The sequence below is a fragment of the Pantherophis guttatus genome, chromosome 7 (assembly GCF_059756535.1).
Source record: "Pantherophis guttatus breed Tessera chromosome 7, ASM5975653v1, whole genome shotgun sequence".
Lineage (NCBI taxonomy): Eukaryota > Metazoa > Chordata > Lepidosauria > Squamata > Colubridae > Pantherophis > Pantherophis guttatus.
The window spans coordinates 6,172,609-6,191,807 of NC_142069.1; the positions used below are offsets into that span (position 1 = coordinate 6,172,609).

General features: G+C 44.9%; 1 protein-coding gene across 8 annotated transcripts in view; it reads right to left on the reverse strand.

Annotated features, from left to right (window-relative positions):
- The window catches only part of SFMBT2 (Scm like with four mbt domains 2), a 60,521-nt gene extending 45,601 nt beyond the window's left edge, over positions 1–14,920 (reverse strand). For 2 of the 8 annotated variants that reach the window (XR_015728836.1, XM_087873582.1), the window contains exons 1-3: positions 14,577–14,879; positions 7,607–7,762; positions 1,485–1,582 (exon numbers count right to left, since the gene is read on the reverse strand). Coding sequence is in view for 7 of the 8 variants with exons in the window: in XM_087873582.1 (XP_087729708.1) it covers positions 1,485–1,582; positions 7,607–7,715 (207 nt within the window). In the remaining variant the exon portion in view is untranslated. Of the gene's footprint in view, positions 1–1,484; positions 1,583–7,606; positions 7,763–14,576 lie in introns of all 8 variants that reach the window. The other 6 variants (XM_087873585.1, XM_087873588.1, XM_060686417.2 and 3 more) reach the window with 6 other exon arrangements.
- Between the last annotated feature and the right edge of the window lie 4,279 nt (positions 14,921–19,199).

Below are 19,199 nucleotides of genomic sequence, written 5' to 3' on the forward strand. Positions count from 1 at the left end.
CATTTAAGGACCTTGTGATTAATTTAACAACTGCAGTGGTTCACTTAGCAACTGCGGCAAAAAAAAAAAAGTCGCAAAATGGGGAAAAATTCACTTAACAATCTAGCAACGGAAATTTGGGGTCCAACTGTGATCGTAAATCCAGGACTGCTGTACAGATGTAGATTACATAAAGATCATTACAATGAAATAGTTATCCTTTATTGAAACCACACAGAGACATACATGCAGGGGAAGCTATTATGTGTATATCTACTGTTGTTCCTTTCTATTTTTTTTTCTTTCACTCTTCTTTTCCAGTGGTTATAAAGACAGAATAATTAATTTATTCTAGTCACCATTGTGTAACCCTTTACTGAATTACCACGGCTGCACCGTTTTCATCTATTTTAAAGTTTTACTGTAATCAGTAATAGAAAATACATTTACAAAGCTTTTTTTAAAAAAAATAAAAACAGATGAAGACTTGTCAGGATCGCGAACAACCAAAGCTGTAACCAATTTGTTCAAAAATACCACGCGAGTCTTCGTTTTCTTTCTACTAATAAGGTCTCGTTATCGTTCAAATATGTTCTTCTATTTTTATTAATAGAAGTTTGAGTTTTAGAAACCGCCACGATCAATTCCCCGTGACGCCAGCTACATGCCTTTCAACTCTCTGTTTGGCCAAACTAAAGATTCCCAGGCTAAACTTCGCTAAGCATTTTTTCACTAATTTGCAGACTTAAGTTGAATATGTGTGCCTCTTTATCTTTCTCTGTCTTAATTTCACAGCTGAGCAGTTGCAGGAAAAAAAATGGCTTCTATCCAGCCAATTTAAGCTTATTTTTTTTCTAGGTCCTTAACTGAGCTCCTCTGCTTCTTTTCCCATTTCCTGCCCATTTAAACCAAGACTAGAAACTCTGTACAATTTCAAATATCAGTACCCAGCAGCCAATGATCAGAGAGAATGGGAATTGTAATCCGCATCGGCTAGCACATGGATTCCTGAATTCCACAGAAATTTCTTTTCAGTACTGGTAAACAGAATTGTGAAGGGACGTGGTGGCTCAGTGGCTAAGACGCTGAGCTTGTCGATCGAAAGGTCGGCAGTTCAGCGGTTCGAATCCCTAGTGACGTGTAACGAAGTGAGCTCCCATTACTTGTCCCAGCTTCTGCCAACCTAGCAGTTCGAAAGCATGTAAAAAATGCAAGTAGGAAAATAGGGACCACCTTTGGTGGGAAGGTAACAGCATTCCGTGCGCCTTTGGTGTTTAGTCATGCCGGCCACATGACCACGGAGACGTCTTCGGACAGCGCTGGCTCTTTGGCTTTGAAATGGAGATGAGCACCGCCCTCTAGAGTTGGGAATGACTAGCACGTATGTGCGAGGGGAACCTTTACCTTTACCCTAAACAGAATTGTGCTGTTTGTCAGATACTGGACCCCCGTTTCTAAAATCTCAATGAGGACTAGAAACCCTACCATTCTGGCAATGCGCTTACGTGCTTAAATAAGGAGTGTGGAGCTGCTGTAGATTCTGTCTCTTCCAGGTATTCATCCCAACTGAAGCCAGCCTCCTCAGGGTTGGAGCTTTCATCTGCTTTTAAACGATAATGAGGATTATAATTTTAAAAAATATTTATTTTATGATTTGAATGATTTGAATGCTGCGTAAGCTGTCCTGAGTCGTTTTGAAACAAGATGGGTGGCAAATTAAATACAATCATAAAAATAAAATCATAAAAATAAAAAATAAAATAAATGTCACTGGCATTGACAATATCCTCATCAGTCAATTGCAAAAGGCAGCTTTACTCAGAACAGCTTACAAAGGACATGATAGTTGCGAAAAAATGCCAAATCCAGACTAAACATCTGGCTTACTCTGCGACCGATCAAAATAATAATATAAGAAACAAACAAATGAGCAATTTTACAGAAAACGTGTCTATGCTGATGCTTTATATAAGCTTACATTTGTGTTTGTAGGTACAATGTGTACCTACCTTTAAAGCGCTCCATGGCATAGGACCCGGGTACCTTCGAGACCGACTTCTGCCACAAACAGCCTCCCACCGGCCAGTTCGCTCCCACAGAGAGGGTCTCCTCCGGGTGCCATCTGCCAAGTTATGTCGGCTGGCGACACCCAGGGGGAGGGCCTTCTCTATGGGAGCCCCTGCCCTGTGGAATGAACTGCCCCCGGAAATGCGCAAGATCTCCGACCTCCGTGTATTTCGCTGTGCCCTCAAGACCCTGCTCTTCCGCCAAGCCGGGTTATCAATTTAATGATTTTTAAATATGGTTTTAAATTTTGGGGGTTTTAAATTTCAGCCGAATTATGAAATAATTTTAATTATTTTTAACTGATGTTTGTCTTTGTGTTTTTTAATAGGCTGTACACCGCCCTGAGTCCTTCGGGAGAAGGGCGGTATAGAAATAAAATTATTTATTTATTTATTTATTTTATTTATTTTATTCATGTTGCATATCATTGATTCCATGATGCATACACTAAATAATACCAAAATTGTTATCACTACATTTGAATAACTCAAACCTTTAAAGATAACACAGAAAAATAAGTTGGTATTAATAACAAATGTTTATGAACATTAAATCCTTAGATGTTTCTGGAATTGGGTATGTCTAATTTAATGAAAAGAAGGACCAGGGGAAATACGATAGCAGTGTTCCAATATCTCAGGGGTTGCCACAAAGAGGAGGTCAAACTATTCTCCAAAGCACCTGAGGGCAGGGCAAGAAGCAATGGGTGGAAACTCATCAAGGAGAGAAGCAATCAAGAACTAAGGAGGAATTTCCCGACAGAACAATTAATCAATGGAACGACTTGCCTCCAGAAGTTGTGGTAGCTTCAACACTGAAAGGTTTTAAGAAGAGACTGGACAGCCATTTGTCTGAAAATGGTATAGGCTTTCCTGCCTGAGCAGAGGGTGGACTACAAGACCTCCAAGGTCCCTTCCAACTCTGTTATTCTCTTAGATACTATATACTGTAAGTGTTTATAATCGCCGTGCAAAGAGATGGTAGTAATAAATTATTAGGCCTGGATGAGCAGATCTGAAACTTTTGCAGACCCAGACAATATTTACACCAGTTTTTCTCAATCTTGGGCATTTGTGTAGAGGTAGGTCAAAGGTCACGGTGCCAAGCTTTTTAGAAGCACACTGCTATAGCTCATGCGCTGTGGGTCTTTTCTGCTTCTATGATCTCATTTTGGCTCTGATCTAGATGATCTCATCTCACCTTCAGAGGATGGCATCTTGAGAGGGGGGTGAATAATTTCTACCAATTAGGATGCTGTTGCTGTCCTGCCTTTTACCTGCCTGTGTAAAAATGTATAAAAATAAAGCTCTCTGGAAAAGCGAGAGAGACATCTGAGAGGCATCTTGGAACAGAGCAAAAGCCTGGACCTCTGATTTACAACACATTTGAAGGTGTGTGAACTTCAACTCCCAGAATTCCCCAGCTAAGCTGGGGAATTCTGGGAGTTGAAGTCCACACATCTTCAGGTTCCTGAGGTTGAGAAGCGCTGAATTAGATACAGATATCAGGGTGGATAAAAATCAATGATTTTTTTAAAAAAATCAAAAAAATCAGATTTTTTTTTATTTAAATTGAATTTATTTTAATAAAAAACTTTTGGGGTAAAAATCTATCTTAAGATAGTTTTCTATTTAAGATACATAAATAATTTAGTTTATTCAGCATGAAATGGAGCTTAGTTATGTAGCATGAGGCTGTATATTCTGCAACACTGGGACTATCGGTGAGTCAACAGTGGGTCAAAGGAGTAGCAGAGATGACGGTTGCTCTTTAAAAATTATGATTTAAATCGAGTTGATTTAAATCAAGCCTTTTTACTAGTGGTTTAAATCGTGATTTAAATTGTGATTTAAATCAACTCGATTTAAATCAAATCCACCCTGACAGATATACATTCAATATCACGGATAATCTTGTCCTTTCTTTCCTTCTTCTTCTGAACGCAACTTTTCTTGGAATGCAACTCGTCCAAGAAAAGATTGGATAAACCAAAAGATCTGAAAACAGAAAGACGAACTCCATGCTTTCTCCCTCGTCTCCTCATCTTTGGAAACACAGAAGCAGCCTAATCAACTCAGCTTTGAGCAATATGTCTTTGCTGTGCCTTTATTAATCCATGCTTCCCGTGCACGGCAGGAAAACATCGATCGACAAGGCTCCCCGAGGATTTAAAAAGGTTGTCGAGACAAAAGTGCCTGAAGCAACAACTTTCCCCAGACAGTTTTTTAAAAAAGGTACATCAACAACAGCCCCTGTGGCGACTCTTATTATTTTATAGGAATAGAAAAGCACCGTTTGCAAACATGTAAGCGCTAAAAAAGGCATCTTTTAAGTGCACTGTTGGACAACCTTGTCAAATTTCCGGCCGGATAAGGATATATAAATAGCTCGAGATGGAGTTTCATGCTGTCCCTTTTTCAAAGACAGTGTGAGTTCCTGGATGGGGGGGGTATCATTTCTCACTTCCTTGTTCTTGGTTCTACTGCCTGTCCCTGAACCGCCAAATTACAGGTAGTCCTCAACTTACGACCAAAATTGAGCCCCAAATGACTGTTGCTAAGTGAGATATTTGTTAAGTGAATGTTCCACCATTTTACAATGGTGCCGCAGTTTCTTGCCACAGTTGTTAAGTGAATCACAGCAGCTGTTAAGTTAGCAACATGGTGGTTAAGTGAATCTAGCTTCCCCATTGACTTTGCTTGTCAGAAAGTTGCTGTTGTGGTCCGCCAGCAGCCTGCGGAGCTGGCAGCGGAGTCGGACAGTGAGGAGGCTGAGGAAGAACATGGGCCAGTCCTGGAGTCTGGGGAAGGCTCGGATGAGGGCTTTGCATCAGAGGCAGAGATGGGGCCGGGGCCAGGGCCATCGGGGAGTGATGCGCGGACTCCGGAGTCCCCAGAGTTGGACAGCAGAGAGGCAGAGGAACAGGAGGAGCCTGTTCCTAGTGCACGCATGCGCAGAGCTGTCAGAAGGCAAGAGCAGTTAAAGCAAAAGGGACGACTCGGGAGTAAGGCCAAATGATTGGCCCCTCCCATAAGGCTTAAAAGAGAAACAAAGGCACTTGGACCTTTTGCAAGAAAGCAACATTGCTAACTCTGTTTCCAGTCGGCATTTCTTGTTTGTTTCTGAACTCTGTGGGGCTTTGACCAAGTAAGGCCTTTGGCAGGGTGTCAAAGAAGATAATGGTTGGTGATTATCCTGAAGGACTTCTTCCAAAGGGCTTTTGTTGCAACTAATTGGGACTCAGCTGGGAATGAAAATAATTCTCAGCTGTTACAATAAAATAGGTTTTTGGGGACTAATTGTGTCTTGTAATGACTCAGTAAGCCTAGGTCACAACAGTCGCAAAAGGTGTTTGCATGACCTTGGGACACTGCAGCTGTCATGAATATGAGTCAGTTGCCAAACACCAGAATTTTGATCATGTGACATGGGCACGGTGCAACAGTCGTAAGTCTGAAAAATGGTCATAAATCCCTTTTTTCAGTGCTGTTGTAACTTCAAACAGTCACTAAATGAATTGTTGAAAGTCAAGGACTACTTCTACTCTACTTTTATCAATGAATGGTTTAGATCCGTGATGGTGAACCTAATTAATTAATTAATTAATTAATTAATTTATTTATTTATTTATTTAATTTGTATACCGCCCTTCTCCCAGAAGGGACTCAGGGCGGTAAACAGCCAAAATTAAAAATATATACAATACAAAAGTTAAGATAATTAAAAAGAATTAAATCATTGGCTTCCCAATTTAAAACCCCCAAGTCTATAAAATTTAAAATCCCAATTAAGAACTATTTAGGCTAGGCCGGCACGCAGCGCCCTCTCTGTGGGCACACAAACTCAGCTCGGCCACGCATGCGTGCACACCTCCCACTGGCCAGCTAGTCTTCAGGTCTCTACTGTGCATGCATGGGGGGCGGGGGGCATGCAGGGTGCTGCACGCATGTGTTGGGGGGCGGGGGTCATGTGCAGGGGCTGGAGCGCATGCAGGGGCACGTACGTACAGTGCATTTTGGGGGTTTGGGTGTGCGCTTTGGGCACTCGGTCCGGAAAAGTTTAGCTATCACTGGTTTAAATTGTCAGGACAATTCACGATCACCCCGAATTACAGGTAATCCTTAATTTACGACCACAACAGAGCCCAAAATTTACCTTGTTAAGTGAGAAATTTGTTAAGTGAGTTTTGCTCCATTGTATGACTTTCCTTGCCACAGTTGTTATGTGAATCACTGAAGTTGTTCACTAAGTCACCCGGCTGTTAAGTGAATCAGGCTTCCCTATTGATTTTGCTTGTCAAGAGGTCGCAAAAGAGGATCACATGACATTGCAATCGTCATAAATACAAGGTAGTTGTCGCGTGTCCGAATCACATGATCACGGGGATGTTGCAACGGTCGTAAGTGTGAAAACCGATCCTAAGTCACTTTTTTCAGTGCCACTGTAACTTCGAACAGTCACGAAATGAATGATTGTAAGTTGAGGACTGTATTTGTCTGGGCAAGTCTAAGGTTAAATATTTGCTGTTTATTTATTCAGTGTTGTGGCCCGCTAGCGGCCATCGGAGCTGTCAGCAGATTCGGACAGTGAGGAGGTTGGGGAGGAACATGAGCCAGTCCTGGAATCTGGGGAAGGCTCTGACGAGGGCTCTGCGTCGGAGGCAGAGATGGGGCCAGGGCCGTATGCCAGTTATCAGCTGCCTTTGGAGTCAGACATCAGTGAGGCAGACGAACAGCTGGAACCTGTTCCCAGTGTGCACATGCACAGAGTTGCCAGACGAAGGGAACAGCTAAAGAACAAAGGGCGACTCAGGAGTAAAGCCATAGGTGGACGATGAATGGCCCCTCTCATAGGGAATAAAAGAGGAGCAAAAGGGGAGTGGAGTTTGCAGGAGACAATTAGTTCATTCCTGCATTCTTGCCAAGTACTGCGGGCGTCTGAATGATATCAGCCTGGCCACTCTCCAAGCCTGATAAAGGTCGGCAATTGTGAACTATCTTGAAAGACTGTGGGAGAAGACAGACTTTGCTGGAGAGGAATTCACTGTCAATTAAAGGGGTTTATCGGGACGAGGACTCGGCTTCGTGCGGCTGGGGAAGCCTAGGTCAGAACGTTAAGAAAATTTACATGCCTCCCCAACTCACAGTGAGTGGGAGATATTTGTCTGAAGTGGTGTAGGGTTTCCTGCCTGGGCAGGGGGTTGGACTAGAAGACCTCCAAGGTCCCTTCCAACTCTGTTGTTCTGTTTTATTCTGTATAACTGGGAAAAGGCAACCCTTCCAAGAACCTTGTTTGAAGCCACATAGGGCTTAAACGCTGACAACAGCACCTCGAATCGGAGACAAATTTGCAGCCAACGCAGCTGCTGCAAGACATTTGCACACAAATTTGCACACGTGGGAAAATTTAAGACTTGCATCAAACCATGTGGGTTGCCGCATTTTAAATCGATCGAAGCTTCCGGATAGATTTCCAGGGGAGCCCCAGGGCAGATTTCATTGCAGTAGTCAAAGATGTCAACGGGATGCAATGCTGATAGGGAAATATTTTTAAAAAGCACCTGAATGAAAGCTTTCCTTGTTACCGTTAGCTGCTGGGCTGGGATGCTTTTCCAGAGGGAGGTGAAGCGATTCGTCCATCTTAAGGACTAGAGACTTCCCGTTCTCCATCACTCAAGCCAAAGTCGGTTTGTTCTTCATCCCAGAGCATGACATTCCTTTAAAAATAAAAACAAGAGCCTTAAAATAAACTTTTCTCACTGTAAAATCTTTTCCCTTTGCTCTTTCCTTCTGGGAAATGTTTCTGGGGACGTTTGGACCGGATATCCTAAACCAGGGGTGTTAAACTCAAGACCCGCGAGCCGGATCCGGCTCGCGGGGTGCTTAGATCTGGCCCGCGGAACTGGAAACAGTGAAAGACTGTCCCGCAGTGCCTCTGCCAGTGAAAATGAAGCTCAGGAGGGCCACACGTGTCCCTCCCGAGCTCCGGTTTTGCTGGCAGAGGGTTGCAGAAGGTTGTTGCAGCCGAAAACAGAGCTCGGGAGACCGTTTTCGCTGGCAGAGTGCTGGGGCCGCCACAGGCACCCCAACATGAGTGATGTCAAGCTGGCCACGCCCACGTCCCCCCCCCCGAGGTCAAACACAATCTTGATGCGGCCCTCAATGAAATAGAGTTTGACACCCCTGCCCGAAACCAATGTTTTTCAACTTTGGCAACTTGAAGAGTTTTAAGTCACTCCTTCAAAATGCTCCATAAAGATACAGTAGCGGCCAAAATTGTGGAAACCTTTTGGGAAAAGTGTATTTTTGAGGTTTGATGGCTGATAACACCACTTTTTTTTTTTTTGGGAGTTTCCAGATAATCCTATTCCACTGCTGGAATGGCCTGGGAATAGCCCAGACCTTCACCCAATGGAAAATCTATGGAGCCGACTAAAGAAACTTTGTTAGTCCGACCCAGCAATAAAACCCAGTTAATAGAAGCCATCATTCAATCTTGGTTTCACATTAAAACAGCTGCAGAACTAAAAGACTTGGTTCACTCCATGGGAAGACCTTGTAAGGCTGTAATTCATGCTAAAGGTTACCCAATGAAGTATTAACTGACATAGTGATAATTTTTGTATATCTCATTTTTTCTATGGTGATCATTTTTGTATATCTTGTTTTTCTACGTGTTTCACTTTTCTTCTTTATACTGTAACTGCTATTCTAATAGCAAATCCTTCATAAATGTTATTGCATTACATTCTTGATTCAATTATCTTTCCATTGATAAATAATTTTATGGTACTATTCCAAAAAAAAAAATTGTGTTATTAGCTAGTTTTAGAAAATACACTTTTCCCAAAAGGGTTCCATAATTTTGGCCACTACTGAAGTCCTTGATTTACCACCATCCGTTAAGCGACTGTTCAAAGTTACCACACCCCTGACCAGTTCTTGCATTTACGACGGTCACTGCATCCCACCCCGGTCGCATAAAGCTGGATTTGCTTAACGACTACGTGATTCATATAACAACTGCAGCAGTTCAAAAAAAAAAAATCGTCCAATCAGATGCAACTCATATAACCATCTTCTTAGTTAGCAACAGAAATGCTGGTCCCAAATTAGGGTTATCCCTCATTAGCATTCCACATGCTTTGCACCAGGGTTCCAAACTTGGCAACTTTTAAGACTTGTGGACTTCAACTCCCAGGATTCCTCAGCCAGTCATATTAGCTGGGGAATTCTGGGAACATGAAGTCCGCAGATCTTAAATGTGGATTTTGGGGGGATTTTTTTCCCCTTGAAAAACCAAGAAAGTCCAGTTGCCTTTTGAAAAGCACTTTCGGGACCAGAAGGACCTGGATAATTGAGAATTTCTGGTTTCTTTGATTTGGAAAACCTGCGTTAAGAATCGACTTTCAATTTAATGAGTAGATTCTTTAAAAGAGGTTTGGAAGGAAATCAGCCAAGTCTAAAGTGCTGTGCTGGCATTGGTTCTTTCCAATCATTTTTTAAAGCGTGCACATAGCTATAATATGCAAACATGTATGTGTGTTCGCACACACGCAGAATAATAGTGTCACATAAATGGATGGGGAGGTGGGAGAGAGAATGTTGGGTTTCTCTATTAACAGACTTCAATTCAAATAATCTACAAGTAGTCCTTGACTTATCACAGTTCATTTAGTGACTGGTTCACAGTTACAACGGCACTGAAAAATGTGACTTATGACCGTTTTTCAGTTACGACCTTTGCGGCATCCCCATGAACATGTGTTCAAAATTCAGATGCTCGGCAACCAATTCATATTTACGACCGTCGCTGTTGTAAATATCATGTGATCCCCCTTTGCGGGGAAGCCAGATTCACTTAACAACCGGGTGAGTGACTTATCAGCCGCAGTGATTCACTTAACATCTGCGGCAAGGAAGGTCATAAAATGGGGCAAAACTCACTTAACGTATGTCTCACTTAACAACAGAAATGTTGGGCTCAATTGTGGTTGTAAGTCGAGGACATGTTTTTTTTAGCAACCCAAATTAGATAGCAGCTAGATCAGCCTGTGGACTTCAACTCCCAGAATTCCTGAGCCAGTCTGATCTAGGGGTGGGCAACTATGGCTGGCTCAGGAAATCTGGGAGTTGAAGTCCTCAAGTCTTGTGGTAAAGTTGCCATAATTACCGTATTTTTCAGAGTATAAGATGCACCTAAATAATCACCCCCTTTTAGGGGGGAAAGGTGCGTCTTATACTCTGAAAAATACGGTACCCATCTCTGATTTAAAGCATAAACTGGCTGGGGGATTCTGGGAGTTGAAGTCCACCCATCTTCAAGCTACCAAGGTTGAGAAACACTGCTCTAAGTAAGGGATCTGTAATCCCAGAAAGATTCCCACTCCACATTTGGTTGCCAAACGACCACACACACAAACACACACACACACACTTTTACACATACACAAATCCTTCTGATTTTGCAACCACACACGACCCCAGTTCCCGCTTCTCCCTTCTTTTGCAAAAAAAAAAAAAAAAAAAAGAGGGAGGGTCGTTTGCGCAAGGCGCGCAATTCAAACCTCCGCTGGCTTCTCCGGCCCCCTTTCCCGTCCCTGGCCTGGGACAGCCGTCTTAACCCGGGAGAAACCGAACCAGCCTCTCTCTCCGAGACAAGCCTGGATCGAATCCTGCATTCACACGTGCGCGGGACCTGGAAACCACCAACGTTATAATTCCCGAAGATCCTCCCTCGAATGCAAGAGGCGGGATTGCGCCAGCCCAAATCCACGCCGCGCCCACCCGGTTTTACAAGCGTCGTCTGGAATAAACCGCCTCCCCCCGCCCCCCGTTTTACAAGCCACCAATCCTTGGTTGCCAACCTAACGGCGCACACGCTAAGCCTTCACTCATGGACTGGCTTGCTTTATTGCACGGCTGGGCTCAGCCTTGCGAGCTCCCCAGCCTGCTCAGTTGCGGTTTCTTGTGCAGGCTCAGCAAACGCAATTTGATCTTGCGGGTTACACGGGTCGTGTGAACGCAGCTAGCCATCCGCACCCGCATTATGTCGGGAGCCAGCGATCTCTTTGCTCAATGCGATCCACCCGCATGATCGCAATTTTTTTTTTACGGATGCACGCAGGAGGTCCGGACATCCCCCTCCTCCTCCTTTCCAAACACGCTTTCCAGCAAAGAAGAGCAGCCCGTAACAGGTTGGCACGTCGGGATTGAGCGATCCGAATGGCAGTTCTAGCATTCGCAAGACAAGTGGATTATCCCATCCAAAAGTTGGTTGGATTTCGCGATCGAAGCGTTTTTTTCCCCCCTCCCGGGATCTGTTAAAGAGTCGAGAATCTCTACAGAGGTTTAGCTATACAATTTGGGATGGGTACCCTTGGAATGGGGTGGGAGTAGGAATGGATGTCCAGAGGGGGGAAAAAATTGCAGTTTACAGGAACCAGTTGCATTCAGGTGACCGTGAGGATACAGATAAAACCTCCAAGTGGGCTTCAAGGACCCTCTAAAACAGTGGTGAAATCAAAAATTTTTTTTACTACCGGTTCTGTGGGCGTGGCTTGATGGGCGTGGCTGGAGGATAACTGCAAAATCTCCATTCCCACCCAATCCAGGGGAAGGATACTGCTAAACCCCCATTCCCTCCCTACTCCTGGGGGAAAGATATTGCAAAATCTCCATTCCCACCCCACTCGGGGGCTAGCCAGAGGTGGTATTTGCCGGTTCTCTGACCTACTCAAAATTTCTGCTACCGGTTCTCCAGAACCTGTCTGAACCTGCTGGATTTCACCCCTTGCTCTAAAAGGATGCAAATGACCAGCTGTCTGCGTGATGCATTTCGAGTCTTCGGAATATTTGGGATGTTAAAACACGGGTGTTGCAAATCTGCTAGAGATCATGCTTGAAACAGAAAAGCAGGCAGGCTCCCAATGGAAGGCTTCAATCCTTGTCCCGATTGCTTGTTCACACGAGACGTCTAAACCCGCCTTTAAACCAAAAGACACATTCCTGCGTTCCTATGAAACGCCTTGATAAATTGGCGTTACGGACATCACACGCGAATCCGAAGACTCAGTTGTCTCCCAACTCGCTCCGAGTCTAGAGGGTCGTGTGAACTCGTCCTCGCTGCTTCTACGGAAAACAACGCCACTCCCTTAACAACGAGGGGGGGAAAGGATACGTAACGGCCAGAGTAACTTGCCGAAGCGCGGTTACCCCGCTTGCACAACCCAGAACGTGTGAGCGAGTCCCAGGATGGAAACCAGCGGATTCCGCCCCTGAAAAGGGACAGGGTGGCGAAGCTCCAAGCGCTTTTAGGATCGCAACTTGCGACTTCCCACCACAAGGTCCCGATCCTCGCTCTTGTGGACTCGGCAGAAATTGAACTGGCTTGCTTCTTTTCTTTTCTTTTCTTTTTTCTTTTCTTTCTTTCTTTTTTTTTTTTTTTTGAGCTCGCCATGTTGAAATAAAGCCTTATTTCCATGCGGGGCATAAAAATTCATGAAAAACAGTGGATGAGTCCCTTGGGAATGATTTCTGCAAGTTTGGAAGTGGGGGAAGAGAGATGCGTTTGTGCACGTGTACGTGCCGCGTTCACACAACACATTTCCTCCCGCTTGCAGAACTGACCGGTTTTATTAGGGTTCACACAAGACAGTCCGGAGCTCACAAAACCCGCAGAGGTGAACCTAAATCTCCTTCCTCCCAAATGTTAAACAGAATGAAGAACTAATGAAGATTAATTAGTGCGTTGGGCGAACGCAGCCGAGTCTCTCTTAAATTTTCCCGGTTTAAGAGCCTCGTGGGGAAATGAGTCATTCTAGCCACCATCTCCCCCCCCCCCCGTTTTAACAAGCCACGCCGTCCCTCCTAAATTGACTTTCCCCCTCCCCAAAGAAACCAAAACCAGCCCACCTTTGCTGTTGCTGGGCTCCTGACACCATTATTTGTACCCTATGGCTATCATTAAGTGTTGTACCTTATGATTCTTGATGAACGTATCATTTATGTACTCCGAGAGCATATGCCCCAAAGACAAATTCCTTGTGTGTCCAATTGCACTTGGCCAATAAAGAATTCTCTTCTCTTCTCTTCTCTTCTCTTCTCTTCTCTTCTCTTCTCTTCTCTTCTCTTCTCTTCTCATCCTATCCTCTTCCCTTCTCATCCTATCTTCTTATCCTATCCTCTTCTCTTCTCTTCCTATCCTCTTCTCTTCTCATCCTATCCTCTTTTCTTCTCCTCTTCTCATCCTCTCTTCTTCTCTTCTCTTCCTCTCCTCTTCTCTTCTCATCCTCTCCTCTTCTCTTCTATTCTCTTCTCATCCTATCCTCTTCTCTTCTCATCCTATCCTCTTCTCATCCTATCCTCTTCTCTTCTCATCCTATCCTCTTCTCTTCTCTTCTCATCCTATCCTCTTCTCTTCTCTTGTCTTCTCATCCTATCCTCTTCTCTTCTCTTCTCTTCTCTTCTCTTGTCTTCTCATCCTATCCTCTTCTCTCATCCTCTCCTCTTCTCTTCTCATCCTCTCCTCTTCTCTTGTCTTCTCATCCTATCCTCTTCTCTTCTCTTCTCCTCTTCTCTTCTCATCCTATCCTACCCTCTTCTCTTCTCATCCTATCCTCTTCTCTTCTCTTCTCTTCTCATCCTATTTTTATTCTTATGGTTTCCTGCTTAAGCAGGAGGATGGACTAGAAGACCTCCAAGGTCCCTTCCAAGGATGATGGGGACTGTAATGCAACGTGCCTGGAAAAAGAAGGCGGGTCTGTTGGGGGGGGGGGAACCCAGCTTTCGCTCTCACCTGTCAACTCAGAAGAGATCAGCGAAGCGCACCTTCAAACATACCCAGTCGGGGGAAAAAAAAAAAAGAAGAAGAGGATCACCCCAAAGCCCAGAAGATGCGCGGCGCACCAAAAGCGATCCAATACTGTCTCCTGTTAAGGAAGGGGCTGCAGATTCCCCACCCACCCACCTTCTTTCCTTCCTTCCCGAGAACTCAACGTAGCCAAATCCGCGCAATGTGCCCCGCAGGTCTCCAGAGTCGGGATCTTAAAAGGGCGTGGATTTGGATCTCCGGATCGGCTCTAAATCCCCAGGGCTGCTCACTCGTCTCCTTAAAAAGGGGAGGTTTGACGGGGGCTCCCCACAGCCGGGGCGACCACCCTGGGGGCAAGGAGCCCAGGGGCGCCCGCGCTTCTCCTCCTGCGCAAACGGCAGGCTGGCGGCTTGCGCGGCTTCTAGGGAAACCCCACGAGGGGGGGAAAAAGGCAGGCGGACCCCGGAGACCCCCTCCCCACCCCACCCACCCACCTTCCCTTCCCGCAACTGGGCGATCAATAAACCCGTGCCAAAAAATGGGAATCGTGGAAAAAGAGAGAGAGAGAGAGAGAGAGGAGGAAGGAAAAAAAAAGAAGAAGAAGAAGACCCCAGCCCCACCATCCAGGCATCTTTCTCTCCCCCCCTCCCCACACGAGATCTCGCGTCCTGCGTGGCATCAACCTTCCCTTTCGGGGGCCAGCGGAGGGGCGGCCTTACCTTTCCCTGCGCGAAGTTTGCGATCCTTCTTGCCCTCCGGCGCGGGGACCACATTAAAAAAAAAAAAAAAACCCACGGCGCCCACCCCACCTTCCCGCGCGCTCGCTCGCCACCCCTCCCCTCCTCCCTCTTCCACTTCGACACCCACCCTGCTTCCAATATGGCATCCGCGCACTGCGCATGTGTGTGCCTGCCTCGGCTCGTGGGGGGGGGGGGTTGGGGGACTCTCCCCGCGTGCCTCAGAGTGTGTGTGTGTGTGTGGGCGCGAGCGCGCGTGCCTCCTTTGGCAGCCCTCATCCGAGTGGGCGGATATTCCACTCGTCCCCGGTGGAAGCCGCCCACCCGGGGCGAGGGTTCAAGGGTGCCCGCGTGGGCTGGCGGGCGCGCCTTACCGAGCCAAAGCGGGGCTTCCCGTGGACGGGGGGTGGGGGTGGTCGCGCCTTCGCCCGGATCTCCCGCGGGATGCTGGCCAGGGGGCGGCTAAGAAGTTTTTGAGCGCGCAAAGGGTGAAAAGGTGCGGCGGGCAAACCTTGGAGGAGGTTAATAAGCTGTAGGTTCTAAGCGGGTTCCTTGCTTGTCTGAAATGGTGGAGGGGTTTCCTGTCTGAGGAGGGGGTTGGACTAGACGGCCTCTAAGGTCCCTTCCAACTTATTCTATTCTATTCTATTCTATCCCATCCCACTCCACTCCTCTTTCTCTTCCTCCTCATTCTATTCTATTCTGTTCTGTTCTGTTCTATTCTATTCTATTCTATTCTATTCTATTCTATTCTATTCTATTCTATTCTATTCTATTCTATCCCACTCCTCCTCTTCCTCCTTATCCTATCCTATCCTATCCTGTCCCATCCCATCCCATCCCTTCCCACCCCACTCCACTCCTCTTTCTGTTCCTCTCCTCCTCCTCCTCCTTATTCTATTCTATTCTATCCTATCCTATCCCACTCCACTCCTCCTCCTCCTCCTCCTCCTCCTCCTCCTCCTCCTCCTCCTCCTCATTCTATTCTATTCTATTCCATCCCATCCCATCCCATCCCACTCCACTCCTCTTTCTCTTTCTCTTTCTCTTTCTCTTCCTCCTCCTCATTCTATTCTATTCTATTCTATTCTATTCCATTCCATTCCATTCCATTCCATTCCATTCCATTCCATTCCATCCCACTCCACTCCTTTCTCTTCCTCCTCCTCTTCCTCCTCCTCTTCTATTCTATTCTATTCTATTCTATTCTATTCTATTCTATTCTATTCTATTCTATCCCACTCCTCCTCTTCCTCCTTATCCTATCCTATCCTATCCTGTCCCATCCCATCCCATCCCTTCCCTTCCCACCCCACTCCACTCCTCTTTCTGTTCCTCTCCTCCTCCTCCTCCTTATTCTATTCTATTCTATCCCATCCCATCCCACTCCACTCCTCCTCCTCCTCCTCCTCCTCCTCCTCCTCCTCATTCTATTCTATTCTATTCCATCCCATCCCATCCCATCCCATCCCACTCCACTCCTCTTTCTCTTTCTCTTTCTCTTTCTCTTTCTCTTCCTCCTCCTCATTCTATTCTATTCTATTCTATTCTATTCCATTCCATTCCATTCCATTCCATTCCATTCCATTCCATTCCATTCCATCCCACTCCACTCCTTTCTCTTCCTCCTCCTCTTCCTCCTCCTCTTCCTCCTCCTCTTCTATTCTATTCTATTCTATTCTATTCTATTCTATTCTATTCTATTCTATTCTATTCCATCCCATCCCATCCCATCCCATCCCATCCCACCCCACCCCACCCCACCCCACCCCACTCCACTCCACTCCACTCCACTCCTTTCTCTTCCTCCTCCTCTTCCTCCTCCTCTTCTATTCTATTCTATTCTATTCTATTCTATTCTATTCTATTCTATTCTATTCTATTCTATCCCACTCCTCCTCTTCCTCCTTATCCTATCCTATCCTATCCTGTCCCATCCCATCCCATCCCTTCCCTTCCCACCCCACTCCACTCCTCTTTCTGTTCCTCTCCTCCTCCTCCTCCTTATTCTATTCTATTCTATCCTATCCTATCCCATCCCATCCCACTCCACTCCTCCTCCTCCTCCTCCTCCTCCTCCTCCTCCTCATTCTATTCTATTCTATTCCATCCCATCCCATCCCATCCCATCCCACTCCACTCCTCTTTCTCTTTCTCTTTCTCTTTCTCTTTCTCTTCCTCCTCCTCATTCTATTCTATTCTATTCTATTCTATTCCATTCCATTCCATTCCATTCCATTCCATTCCATTCCATTCCATTCCATTCCATCCCACTCCACTCCTTTCTCTTCCTCCTCCTCTTCCTCTTCCTCCTCCTCTTCCTCCTCCTCTTCTATTCTATTCTATTCTATTCTATTCTATTCTATTCTATTCTATTCTATTCCATCCCATCCCATCCCATCCCATCCCATCCCACCCCACCCCACCCCACCCCACCCCACTCCACTCCACTCCACTCCACTCCTTTCTCTTCCTCCTCCTCCTCATTCTAGTCTGGTCTAGTCTAGTCTAGTCTAATGACAGGAATTCCTGCAGGCTTAGGTCATTTTCCAACTTTCTCCCTCTGGATCTGGATGAGCTGGACTACATTTCCCATCATTTGCACACAGTACAAACGCCACGGAAGTCGGGACAACTCTTGGATGCTGCAATCCTGTGATTTTTATGGAAATGATTCTTTCCGCATGTAATAGACGCTATAGAGCACTGCACACCAGAACAACTAGGCACAAGGACAGTTTTTTCCCGAATGCCATCACTCTGCTAAACAAATAATTCCCTCAACACTGTCAAACTATTTACTAAGTCTGCATTACTATTAATCTCCTCATCGTTTCCATCACCTATCTCCTCCCACTTATGACTGTATGACTGTAACCTTGTTGCTGGTATCCTTAAGATTTACTTATTTGTTCCCTACGACTATCATTAGGTGTTGTACTTTATGATTCTTGACGAATGTATCTTTTCTTTTATGTACACTGAGAGCGTATGCACCAAGACAAATTCCTTGTGTGTCCAATCACACTTGGCCAATAAAGAATTCTATTCTATTCCATTCCATTCTATTCTATTCCATTCCATTCCATTCTGTTCTAATATCACCAACAAAAGATAGTTGGGTGTCATCCATTTAAAACTTGGCTCTGGTGTGTTGATTGGGAAATAAAATCCAGAGAGTGAATTGGATGACGCGTCCAGCCAGATTTACCCAGCTTTTAACCATGATTAATCAAGCCATAGTTTACCAAATAACACCAACTGCCTGGGATTCACGCGAGACCCAGAGTAGAAAGCTATCTGATGTGTTGTAGCCAGCCAGTATGGGTAGTTCTCAACCTATGACCAAAATTGGGACCCAAATTTTTGCTGCAGCACTTTTTTTCAGTGCTGTTGTAACTTCGAACAGTCACTAAACAAATGGTTGCAAGTCAAGGACTGCCTGTAATATGAACTCATCCATGTGGCTAGTTTTGAGTTTGGGATTAACCTGTATATCCACTCAGTGGTGCTTTAAATGAGATTAGTAGAATTCACTCCCCTCCCCAGTAATTTCCCACAAATAAGTAAAAAAAAAAACAACTGTTCAGAAGATAGATTAAAGAATGTTGACATCAATACTGTTTCAACCAACTAGGCTTCAATATCATCTCATCATACTAAGCTAGGTTGTGAGTGATGCGATGGCCTAGAGGTGGCGCTCTTGCCTCACAATCAGGAGGCTGTGAGTTCGATTCTAGGTAGAGGTGGATATTTCTCTCTCCGGACACAATGAGACTGCCCAGACTCCACCCTGCAAAGGGATTATGGGGTCGTTAAAAGATGATGATGATGATGATGATTTATTGAATTTGTATACCGCCCTACTCCCGAAGGACTCAGGGCGGTGAACAGCCAAATAAAATACATATAATACCAATGTTAAAAAAACCATTAAAATACAATTAAATAATTGGCCCGGAAAACGAAATTTAAAACACCCCAAATTCATAAGACAAATTTTAAATTGAAGAATTTTATTTTTTTAAAAAAAAACTTTAAAAGAGAGGTTAGGCCACGCCGGCCTGCTGGAAAAGAAATGTTTTGATGGCACGGCCATCAAAACATTTGATGATGATGATACTTAGCTATGTTGTGTTTTTAATGACGTTTTGTTAATATAGCATTCCTTGCACCATGCTAAAGCATAAATCTAGTTTTTCAGCTAATATTAAGTTAAGATAAGTTCTGTTTAACGTGCATTGCAAGCCTCTCTAGTATAGGAAACATGTTTGCGCATAATTTAGCTCTTCTCTTCCTATTCACGGTCCTTTGGGTCATGTCGTTTACATTGTAGATCCTTATTATAAATTATAATTTTCCTTAAGTGCTTTGCTAGGTAGACAGAAAATATGAAGATGCAGTCAGAAGACAAGTAAGTCATAAAACAGATTACATCATTCCAGTGTGAGAACTAAGACCCCTGAAGGTGAAAGAACAGAGAGAGATGCTAAAAATGGCTAGAGGGGACAATTTAAGGGGTGCAGTTGATTTTTTATTTTATTTTTTTTATTTATATGCCACCCTTCTCCGGAGACTCAGGGCGGCTTACAATGTGCTAAGCAA